Here is an 11,353-nt window from a genome sequence, read left to right as displayed (position 1 = left end):
ATGCAATGAAACAAGGACATTGTTTTACAAAAGTAGAGCCTTTTAATTCCACCAAAAAAATAAAATGCTTCACAAGAAAGAACCCATAACTCTTTTAAATTAATATACAGTGGAGTCTGTACATTATACTACGCATACATTATTAATTTCCCTTAAATAAATATATACATACAAGAGATGTAAATTATCTTATAGCTTTATATTAATTGTTTTAAATATATTCAAAGTGCAAAGCAACTCAAGGTTAAGAGTTTGTGCAAATAGAAGATTGAATGCCTATATAAAGTATCTATCTATCTATCTATCTATCTATCTATCTATCTATGACCAGTGATGACAGTTGGGAGAGAACGGTTTGTTCCAGGTGGATGTTTATTGTGAGAAGGTAAAAGTGCTCTCTTCATGTTGACCGCCTCCTCAATGATGCCTCCTGCTGGCTACTGTAGAGTGTTGCGGCTCGTGATTCAAAGGCACTGATCATCTGCTTCACCACTTCGTCAAAGAACAGGGTCGCTAGCTGAGAGTGCAGAAGAGATCTAAACTCAAATGACACCTACAGAGAACACAAGAAGAGGAAGAACAAGTTGTAAGTGTCTTTATCCTGATGATCTACAGGTTTCTAGAAAGGATCTGAAGATAGACCCACAATTCTGTCAGTTCAAAAGATCGCAATCGAAATAAAAATGAACGATCATGATGTAAATCACATTTTAATGTCTTTGAAAGTTATTGGATAATCAGGACAGTTTATTCAACATGCTGTACTGAAAGTAAACCATTTCCTGGCTGACTCAGAGCTGATCTAAGTCAAACCCTTGATAGCAGCTCTTTAACACTGTTCTTGGCCTGGCAGCTATTTCAGGCCACCTCAGACACTAGTCTGCTACAAGGCTAAATTTAGAGCATAATGAGATTTTACTCAGCACTCCCTTTTAGTGAGTAATCCATTCACAAAGGAACAAGATGTTATAAGCACACTATCTGATCCCAAGTCCAATGAGAAAGTTGTTCAGTTGTTTTTGGTTATTTAATGTTATGGATTCATTGCAGAAAGACAAATATTTGTGTCCAGTTTGTGGACATAAAAACCTGATTTGCTGAGATATTTGTTTGTATGCACTTACATAGAAGTCCACTTTGCAGGAATCTGGAATGCCTTTGTCTCCAGGAGCAAACCTCCATACTGTTTCTAGATGGCTGAAGAGGGACCCATCAGTGCACACAGCCTGTTTGAAAACAAATTCCACATTTCTTATCATCAACTGAAAACACACATTGATTACACCCTGGGTAAAAAGCCAGAGATATTTTTTTAATCTCTATTCTCTAAAGAATTACAGAAAAAGTTTTCAGCAAAATGACATTTAAAAAAAAAAAAAAAAAAGACAAATCGTTAAGTTTCTCTATTAAGAATTTTCTTTCAGTGATTCAGTGAACTAGCAAGGAGGTCAATCTTTAACATTAAAAATGAATTTGTGATGAAACAAGCAGGAAGTCACAGAAACTGACAGACAGAATGTGGAAGCTCCTCTCACTGAAGCCTTTGATAAAATAAAATTAAAAAAAAACATTTTTAGAGAACAAAAGCATTAAAAGTATTTAGGACCTACCCTGACTTGGTGGTTTGGGATGCAAGTGACCTCAGATGAGTAGCGCTCCAAAATGGGGGGGAAACCTATTTCGAGCTTTGCCAGGGCATGACCATTTGGTCCCTTCATGACCCGTGACTTTGAGCACCAGGGCACAAACTGATGGTACTGGTCAATATTTGCCACCAAATCGTACATCTGCTGTGGAGTATACCTGGACACAAAGTCACAAACAATGAGATAATAGTACCATTTTATTACAGAACATTATTTATCAAATCGTTTTTAAATATATTTAGTTTTGATTTTAGTTTGAATAAGCAAATGTTCACTTTTTGGATTCTAAACACATTTTATTTATTCATTTACTTTACAAGGGGAAAGGTTTTATTGTTTTACATCCTCTTTAATTATTTCAGTGGTGTTGTTTATTATCTAATGAGACTCACCCTAATGTCCGGCATTCAGAGTACTCCATCCTGCGGGTGCTGATGGATGCAGCCAGGTTGATGAAGCTGCGGCTGCTTGTGATGGTGGGGATGGTTGGGCAGAGAGGCAAGCTGGCTCTTCTAGCTACCAGGACCCCAGAGGAACTCAAACGTCTAATGGTCAGAGATTTTATATTGAAAGCATGAGTTTGTGGGAAATGTAGAAAAACTATTTGTGGTTTACTAAGTCAGCATTCATTTTCAATCAATCAATCAAAGTTCATTTCTAGAGCACATTTAAAACAACCTTGGTTGACCAAAGTGCTGTACAGGCAGAAGTCACACTATTAAAAAATGTCAAGCTCAGTTTGTATTAGAAGCCAAAGCAAAGAGGTGGGTTTTAAGCAGTGATTTGAAATTGTCAATGGTTTTAATTTTAATGTGCCAGTAAATTTAGTGTAAGGGTGCTTAACACTATAAAGTTTCGCCCAAGTATTTTAGCCGATAATGTCAATCGATCAAAAAACTGTTTTATTAAAATTATGATCATTCATTTATAAAATAGCTACAAGGGAAGACTAGCATTTCTTATGAATTTATTCATGAAAATTTAGCCGGATTCTGCCCCCTTTCAGGCTGCTTTACCATTTTCAAAAGTAAGAGAGTAAAGATGACTCACACGTTACATAAACACAGGAAGTTCGTGTTACTTTTCAATAACAAGTAAAAGTGAAACAAAAAAAATAAAATGTAATATTATAAAATTAAAACTTGAAAAAAAAAACTTCAATCGAAGAAACGTTGCCTAAAGGTATACAGAAGACCACAACTAAATAGGCCTACCTGTGGGCAACTCTGAGGAGGTGTCACCTGGCGACTCACCTGATATTAGTTATTCTAGTGTTTCCTCGCACAACTTTGACTGAGTGTGCTTCGGACATGTCCAGCAGGGCCTTCAAAAGAAGTGGGGTCGTCTTATTTGCCATGATGAAGTTTCTGTCCAAACGTTTTTGTAGAATTCCTCTTGAGACGCTGGTTGTTTCAAGCCGACCGGCAGCAGAAGCAGTTTCACCTGCTCTGCTCTTGATTGCATGACATACCAAATAAGGACTATAATGACGTAACAGGAGGAGCCTTTTAATCTGGCCAATCAGAAAGAAAGGTTGCTACACTTTAAAAGCTGACCTTGATACTTTAAGGATGATTCTCAAATGATCGATTTATTATTATTTAAATTTTGTTTTTGTTGATATTATCGCATGAAAAAGGAAAAGAGCAATTTTAAGGTATTTAAGTTTTATAGACTGACTAAGATGTCTTATCAGACGTTTTCAACCACTTGAATATATTACATTATATTAAATCATATTTTATAATAAAAATGCACTTGAATTCACCAATGCTGGTGATGGTGCACTATTTTTATTAAAGGACCTTAAAGTGAACCAGATGTGTAACTTCATGTTAGTAACAAAAAATGAAATTTTTGTTATTTTGAAATTTTTGTAAATTTTTGTAATTTTTCTCACTGAAATTTTTTGTTGATGTTTAATTTCTGATTTAATGTAATTTAAGCCTCTGTACAATTTTCTAAGCCCTCTTTTTAAAAAAAAAACAAAAACAAACCTTAGTCGTATTGTTATTGTATAAGCTTTCTATGTGCTAGCTGAGTGCTCATCTCTTCAGTCTTACTCAAAATTAGAAACAAAGAATTCCCGTAGACTACAATTGGTACAAATGCAACTAAAAACCAGGAAGCTTTGACTTACGAATAGAATTCAGACTGACAATTGACATTTTCTGCAAGCAAGCAGAAGCATTATTGACATAAGGGTGAGCAAATCTATGAGAACAACCTAAATCAAGGTCATGCTGTGCACATGACACACCTGGAATTTGGTCGAGGAGCATCGGCTCCAAAACTTTTTAGACCACAAAACAGTTAATACCAAACCAAGTGTCTAAGTACAACTCTTGATCAAATAGTATAGGTATTCTTCACATGATTTGTGTTTGTTAACAATTGTATTACTGGTACATGTGTCAAGTCACATCCAATGTAACTGCATATTAGAGCTTAAAAGATGAATGATATAGGCTCCTACAGTAGCATATTGTACATGGGGTTGTCCATAGGGTAATCATTTAAATGAAATGTTACTGGGTTCAAAGCATAGTAGTGCACGACTCATTAATCAATAACAGAAATCAATAGTTTACTAAACAAAACAAAAAAATGAAAACAGAGTTTATATTTTATACATAATCCTTTACCTAACTCTTGAAATACTGTTTTGCAGTTAAAAGCCTGTTAAAGACTCCTCAAGGCTGAAATCTCCAAGTACTGTGCAGTAGGCTAATTCACAGAACTGGCAGTGCTAGGGATCCATTTCTGGATCTTCAGACCTGAATTAGGGCGCTTGATCTGTCTCACTCGATCCCAATATAGGTCAGAAAGGTAACAGTTTGACAAAAAACCTCTCTCAAGCTGAAAGAGAAGAAGGATTTAACAGGCTGATCCAACTGTTACACAAGGGATGGATGCTGTTCCAGCTGGCCGTCTTTTATCGTTGAACCTTGAACTTAAGTGATACGAAAGAGGGCATTAATCTTCCTGCATGCATTTAACTTTTAAAATTGAAGCAAGTGTTTCTTAACTTGTCGTAGTTGTTTTTATTTCTTTATGCGCAAAATTATTGTTCATCATCTGAGAAGATGACTTTGCTCATTGCACCAATGTAGGTCAGACCGTCGGGTTCTGTGATCTTCAGTTTGGTGAGAGGTGGAATGTCCCCACTGGTGAAGTATCTGAAGGCAGGGCAGGGCGACTGGATGGCATCCAGAAATACCTTTGAGACAAAAACAAAAACACAGAGAGAGAAGCTGAACCAAGGATGTGTGATTAAGGAGGAGAGGGCTGGATTGTTTAGGGCAGGTGCTGATGATGTGTGATGTATCAACCAATAACACATAATATTACAGAAAAACAAGGTTCTGCACGTGTCATTCAGTTTGGTGAGAACGTTGAGTCCAAACTACAATGCTGGGTTTATAGTACAACCCCCCCCTAATGACTGATAACTTCAACTTCACCTCAAAAAATCTATCAGTTTTCGACCCTGCTAGCTAAAGTGTAGCCTATATAATAAAGGCTTCTTCCTATGCTACTTTCGTGAACCTCATTCCTTTTTAATATAAAAAAGCTACAATGTCAGACTGGTGTGATGGAGGTTTGACAGCATGTAAATGAGCATCAAAGCCTCACTTTGCCATTTTTTTCGAGTGCCATGTGTTTTTATATGGATTCCTTTTCTTTTCACAAAATGAACACATGTAATGAAAATACAAAGAAATGAAAGACAGTCATATGAGATTGTGACTTTAGTATAATGCTTTTTACATGCTTAAAAAAACAACAACAACATAATGGCATTGTTATCAGCCCTAAAAAAGTTGGTTAGATCTTTACAAAATGAATTGTTGTCTTGCTTTGAATTTCTTGTGCAGATATGATTAATTGAACATAGGCACAACATACCTTTACAATTTCCTCTGTGTCCTGTGCTGCATTTTGGAAAACGGAGCCACAGTGCTGCAAGTACTTTTCATAGAGGCTGAGTGTGTGGGGATCAACCTGTTTGAGAGATGAATCCCCAAGCTCTGCCTTCTGCAGGTTGACCAGGAAATCGGTGTTGACTGGTCCACACTCAATGAGACTCACACTAGAGGATGAGCATTCAGTCAATAGTCTCTCCTCATCATTATTTACAGTTTAATTGTTTTTAACTACAATAGCCTCTATCCTGAAGGGAAAGGTGAACGCTATTACTTGAAAAAAAAAAAACTCACTGAATATTGAAGTGTTGCAAGAGGACTGCCATACTCTCACATGCTCCCTCGATTGCAAACTTACTGGCACAGTACAGCTCATTAAAAGGCAGACCTGCAAGGGAGCATGAAGTACAGATGGGTTATTTTGGCAATTTCATGCATGGGAGCAAGTCCCACAATGATTTTTGCAACTGATGTTTTAGCAACTTCTTTGAATGATGAATCATTGTTGACATTCAGAGATTCTTCAGCCATAAACTTATCTCACCATGAAGGCCTCCTGTGCTGCCAGTGACCAGAATGCGGCCCTGGCCATGAGCCTTCATGCCTGGCAGAAATGCCTGAATGGTCTGGATGGTACCGAGGAGGTTGACGTCCAGAATCTGCCTCATTGAGTCCAAGGATTGCACCTCCAGTGGTCCCATCAAACCCACACCAGCATTGCATACTGTGACGAGGATAAGCTTGCTCAGACATATAAATTATAATTTTAAACATGACACAATGACACAAGACATACCTAAAATGTCCACTCTTTTCTCCACAACCCGGTCCCTCGCATCCAGGATTGACTGCTGGACAGTCACATCCATCTGGAGTATGTCCATTGTGTCCCTGTGCAGACCTTTGACACACTCTAAAAGACGCTCCTTCTTAGCCAGGTTTCTCATTGTGGCGTAGACTAAACAGAAAGCAACATAGTGAATAGTTTTCATGTTACTTTTCAACGTTTTCTCTTCTTGCAGAATTTTTAACAACACAATATAAAGCTCAGTTTGCTGTGTAAGTTTCAGTTCAAAGTTATGTGTAATAAAAGTTCCTCACAGTGAGAACACAATTAAAGAGCATGTTTTGGTAGATTTCAGCTGTTAGTACCTTTAAATTCCTTGTTGGGGTCAGAAGCCAGCCGAACAGCCAGGCTCAGGCCAATGCCAGAGGAGCAGCCTGTGATCAGAACCACCTTCTTATCCATGGAGTCTGGCTCGCTGATGCTCTGCTTTCTGAAAAGCAACTGGAAAAGAGAGGGCAAGATGGAATCATGTGTAATGTCTTTTTCTCAGTGTTTTCATTTTTTGTCTGTCACAAGGACATTTAACTCTAAACATTTCCCATTATCAGAGACACTGATCCCTTCCAGAATTTTCCCATGGTCTGTAGTTGTTGTGTAGTTTTTTTTATGTGTGTGTGTGTGTGTGTGTGTGTGTGTGTGTGTGTGTGTGTGTGTGTGTGTGTGTGTGTGTGTGTGTGTGTGTGTGTGTAGGTGTGTGTGTGTGTGTGTGTGTGTGTGTGGGGGAAACATTTCTGCCTTTGCGTTTGCCTTTTTCAAACTGTTAGTGACATCAATGATATAGACCAGGGTATAAATAAAATTGGAGGCTTATTGACTTGAATGTCCAAGACAAAGATTTTATACCTTTTTACATTATTATGCATCTTTATAATTGAAAAAGTCATACAAAACTTACACCTAACACAAAATCCCTCTGCTCGTTTGCAGCTTTTGCATATTTTTACAGTCTATGGTTTGCATAAGTTCTATAAGCACTAGGTGGCAGCAAAACTTCACAATATCTGTCTTAATGTGCAACACAGGCCATCTTCAATTCCATTGACCTCAAACGGCCCATGATACAGAAAACAGCCAAAAGAAAAAGATGGTTTGTGGGTCTTATTCTGAGAGAACGGGAGGGAAAATCGCAGAGTAGCCATCTCATAAACTCTCAGAATTGGAGCTCTTGTCCTTTTTTCCAGCGTGGTGTACAGAGAAATTGTCAGGTTCAACAGAAAAGTGATAGCCTGATGCAATCTAGGCCTGATGGTTTTATCCAGGTATATAAGAAACACAGTATTGCAAAAAATGTGTGGCCATCTCAGTTCAAAGACTCTTTGAGCACTAAATGTATTTCTGCAAGTCAGTGGTCCCAGTTGAGATTATTTTCCTCACACATAATTATTTTTTAAAAAAAAAGAATAAACTTCAATGCAAATAAATCAGAAATAGTGGTAAATAAGAAAACTGTTTACTTAATTTATTTAACTGATAAGTCTTGTCATCCATCCTTGACTGATCAAACAAAGACTTCAAAAATCTGCAAATAACATCAATAGGCACAGACAGAATACAAAGAGGGAAACTGGAATATTTGGTAGCAAAAAAATAAACAAAAAACGACAGAAGCTTGTCCTATTAGGGATCTATCAGGCATGTACTGAAAAGTATTTTATGTGATCAAAAGACACCAACATGAGCGTGTGAGAGTTTTCACTAGATGGCAACAAAGCCTCAGGTAATCTTAGATCTATCAGAGCTATACAGTCTATGATAATATGAGTGTAGATCCAAAATTTACGCTTTCTGTTCATACTGCATTTTATTGAATTAGTTATGAATTAATTTGTGTTTATTGTTGGTTTTGTTGAAAGACCTAAAAAATAGGTGTTTTTAATGGTGAACTGTCATGTCTTTGTCGATCTCATGTCTTACAACTCATCTCTCTAACTTTCTTTTCATGCCTTGTTGCTTTCTTTGTGCATTTCCACGTTATCCACGGAGCATTCTCCTCTGCCTGTGTTTCTGGCATGTCAAAAGACCATTTCAGTAGCCTGATTTAAAAGAATTTCTTCTACTGAGGGAGTAAACCAAGTAGGAATTTCCTGCTATTTTGTTGCGTTCCTCCCATTGAGATGGCATCAGCTTGGCTGCTGTCCCAGAGCCTGTGGGACAGATTACAGCCGACCTTGAGCCACTTTCAAATATACCATTAGTAAGCATTAAAAATCTGACCTCAGAACTGAGGAATACTCTGTGCATCCTTTTGTTATATATGTCATATGCTTATCTTTTTCAGAGCAAAATACATTTTAGTGCCTGGCCTTATGGATATTGCATTTCTACTGTTCTGTCGAGGACATAAAACACACTCATGTTTTAGAGTGTATGGTGTGAAAATAATTTAATTTGGTTTAATTTTGGACAAAATTCAAATGCAGATTAGGTCTACCTTCCTCTCTCAACCATAAAACAAAACAAAACTCTGAGGTACGGGATGTACTTCATCCCTGAGCTGCCTCTGTATCCATCCTGACAGCATGTTACAGTCTATGGTCCATGGTCTGGTGCAGTTGGGCACCTTCCTGCTACACGTGGCTTACAGTTTCTTCCTGGCTCAGTAACTAACAACAGAAGGTTGAGTGGTGGTGCACAGTGGTCTGGAAAAGCCACGAAACACCTCCTGGACAGGATGAGCCGAGAGTTAACAGACCTGTAAGACCTGGTGATAACTTTGTAAATAAGCAAGAACATCCCCCCTGCACAGCAGTGTGTCCTATAGGGTAAAGTGAAGTATCTTTTGGATGTGGAGCTCAAGTTGAAAAGTTATGAGAAGAAGAAGTATAATTCTCCACTGTATCTGCACGACAGGAGTGTTTGCTATACTGCTTTAAGGGAGAAAGAATAACAACTTTCCTAATGTCAATCCATTTATGTGCTTAGTGGGTCATGTTGGATGTACCTTTTCAGGGCAGAACCATGTAAAGACTGCACGGTGCATGCACAATATGCAGGTTGTAACAACAACTTCTGTGGCTTCAGAAACAGATGCTCTGACAGGATGTCCCATGTGAGAATGATGAGCAGAAGTGAAACAGCGGCAGACGTGTGAATGTCAGGGATGTGGTGAGCTGAAATGTCACGTTACACAGCACCTATCAACAAAGCTAAAAACGTGACAAATTTACTAAAGGCATTTCAGCTTAAAAGTTATCTGGCCACGCTATTCAAGTAACAGCTATAGCTGGGTAAAAAGGCTTTTGCGGCAACTTGGGTCAAATTTGTTCCGAATTCTAAGACAGGATGATTAAGTTTTGTGTCTTCAATTGCTGTGACCAGCAACTAGCAACCAGAGTTGGTCTCTGTATAGTTAGAAATAAAATTTTTTTTAATTTGAGGCGTTTACCCGACTTGTGGCTCCTTTCTTGCATGACATGCCCATGCAGATCTCTCTTCAGTTCCCCAATTTCTTATTTATTTATCCCTTCTTATCTTAAAACCTTAAAAAAAACAACGTTTCAGGTTTTGTTCTACTTGTGGATTATATTCATTTTTTTTATTTCAGTGTTAAACAATAATATGCAGTGTCAATAGAAATTACTGCCTGTTCTGTGTAACCCATCCACTGAGAATTTAAACCAGGGGGGAAAAAACTAAACAAGCAGCTATACCTTTATGTCTAAACTGCTGACTGATGAAAGATGCTGCACCTATTACTCCCCCCTTTTGCAGATGAAATATTCTTCAATATGGAGTTAGGACAAAGAGAGCCTGAGAAATGCACAGTGCATTTTTCACCGGGGTAGAATAGAGGAAGTGCGGCTGGCTCCTTTCTGTTAAAATCATCACGGCTGAAACAGGAGAGGACGTGTGGAAAGTATGAATGGTTTTGAACACACCAACAAAGTAGCAGAATCAGCTCATTTCAGATGGAATACAATTTCCTGAAACCATTTTAGTACATTTAATTTAATCATTATGTATGAATAAATCCTATATCTCATAAATCAGTATAAATGACAAAGCTGCAGTCCATATCCTACACTATCCACTGTCCTGACAAATAAAGAAAAAAAATCTTGAAAGGTTTGTGTACAAAAATTTAGAGCTCCAGGAAATGGCATGGATTCTATCATGGGAAATGTTGCATCAGTTTTGAATTGACGTCTTGTTGAAATTTACCTATACTGTACACCAAAAAGTTGAGGATCTTTCGTTCCAACATTGTTCTGTCCCACAGGCCTACCTCCAAAAACTAGACCTGACCTGTACTTAGCTCAGATTAAATGATGTCTCGTGGTGGTTTTAGCTGCAGGACAAAGCAGGATATTTTCCGCATGTATGCATACCTGCTGCAGCTGCGCCATGCTTGGAACTTTAGTTCAGTTAACAGGCACAAACTCATTATCTGAACTCTGTATCAGGGGTTTGTTCCTCTGCAAGATCCAACTGTTCGATAACATACATAAGAAAAAATAAAAAATGTCGCCCTGTGTGAGTGCAGATCTCATCAGTTAAGGTTTTCTGGGGTCAACTTTCTGGTCTGGCAAGGAAAAAAAAAAGTTTGAGACATCAGAGTACTGAGGTTGTTCAGGAAATCAAAAATAGGTCACTGGAATGTGAAGCATTGAAGAAAAGCACAAGGTAACTTTAACCAATCAAATTTATGATAAATATATTCACATTCCACACACACACATTCCAATGTTAATCTTTTATTCCTTGGCACTCGTCTTTGTTCCAGGTGCAGCAGGCGGAGAAGGCCCGGCACTCAATGCATCACTTACCTCACCTGTGAAGTGGTGAAATGAATTGATGGGTGTTGTGTTCTTGCACGACAAATGACTCAGCTATACTGGTATTTACCTGGCACTGAATGCAGACATGTTTTGGTACTAACACTCTCACCCCACATAGTTGTGACACCAAATTAATTCTTCATTTTTTCCATTAGT

General features: G+C 38.0%; 2 protein-coding genes across 2 annotated transcripts; both read right to left on the bottom strand.

The window, feature by feature from the left end:
- Positions 1 to 19: 19 nt before the first annotated feature.
- LOC306837957 (coenzyme Q-binding protein COQ10 homolog, mitochondrial) lies at positions 20 to 3,682 on the bottom strand. Its single transcript, XM_079365851.1, has 5 exons — positions 2,900 to 3,682; positions 2,039 to 2,191; positions 1,611 to 1,803; positions 1,125 to 1,226; positions 20 to 553 (listed from the first exon to the last, which is right to left on the bottom strand). The coding sequence occupies exons 1-5, from the start codon at positions 3,001 to 3,003 to the stop codon at positions 401 to 403; spliced, it is 705 nt and encodes a 234-aa protein (XP_079221977.1). The 5' UTR covers positions 3,004 to 3,682; the 3' UTR covers positions 20 to 400.
- A 422-nt stretch (positions 3,683 to 4,104) lies between these two features.
- Positions 4,105 to 6,880, bottom strand: hsd17b1 (hydroxysteroid (17-beta) dehydrogenase 1). The gene is made up of 6 exons (XM_079365849.1): positions 6,725 to 6,880; positions 6,369 to 6,530; positions 6,117 to 6,296; positions 5,867 to 5,960; positions 5,556 to 5,739; positions 4,105 to 4,866 (listed from the first exon to the last, which is right to left on the bottom strand). Exons 1-6 carry the CDS (start codon positions 6,819 to 6,821, stop codon positions 4,711 to 4,713), a joined length of 873 nt encoding a protein of 290 aa, XP_079221975.1. The 5' UTR covers positions 6,822 to 6,880; the 3' UTR covers positions 4,105 to 4,710.
- Positions 6,881 to 11,353: the final 4,473 nt, after the last annotated feature.

Source organism: Symphodus melops (assembly GCF_947650265.1).
Source record: "Symphodus melops genome assembly, chromosome: 17".
Lineage (NCBI taxonomy): Eukaryota > Metazoa > Chordata > Actinopteri > Labriformes > Labridae > Symphodus > Symphodus melops.
This window is presented reverse-complemented; position numbering and strand designations above follow the sequence as displayed.

Coding starts and splice junctions, on each gene's coding strand:
- LOC306837957 (XM_079365851.1), bottom strand. CDS start 3,003: ATGGCAAATAAGACGACCCCACTTCTTTTGAAGGCCCTGCTGGACATG. Junction 2,192..2,899: donor ACTAGAATAACTAATATCAG/GTGAGTCGCCAG, acceptor TCTGACCATTAG/ACGTTTGAGTTCCTCTGGGG. Junction 1,227..1,610: donor TCCCAAACCACCAAGTCAGG/GTAGGTCCTAAA, acceptor GTTTTCAAACAG/GCTGTGTGCACTGATGGGTC.
- hsd17b1 (XM_079365849.1), bottom strand. CDS start 6,821: ATGGATAAGAAGGTGGTTCTGATCACAGGCTGCTCCTCTGGCATTGGC. Junction 6,531..6,724: donor CCCCAACAAGGAATTTAAAG/GTACTAACAGCT, acceptor CTTTCTGTTTAG/TCTACGCCACAATGAGAAAC. Junction 5,740..5,866: donor TTGCAACACTTCAATATTCA/GTGAGTTTTTTT, acceptor CTCATCCTCTAG/TGTGAGTCTCATTGAGTGTG.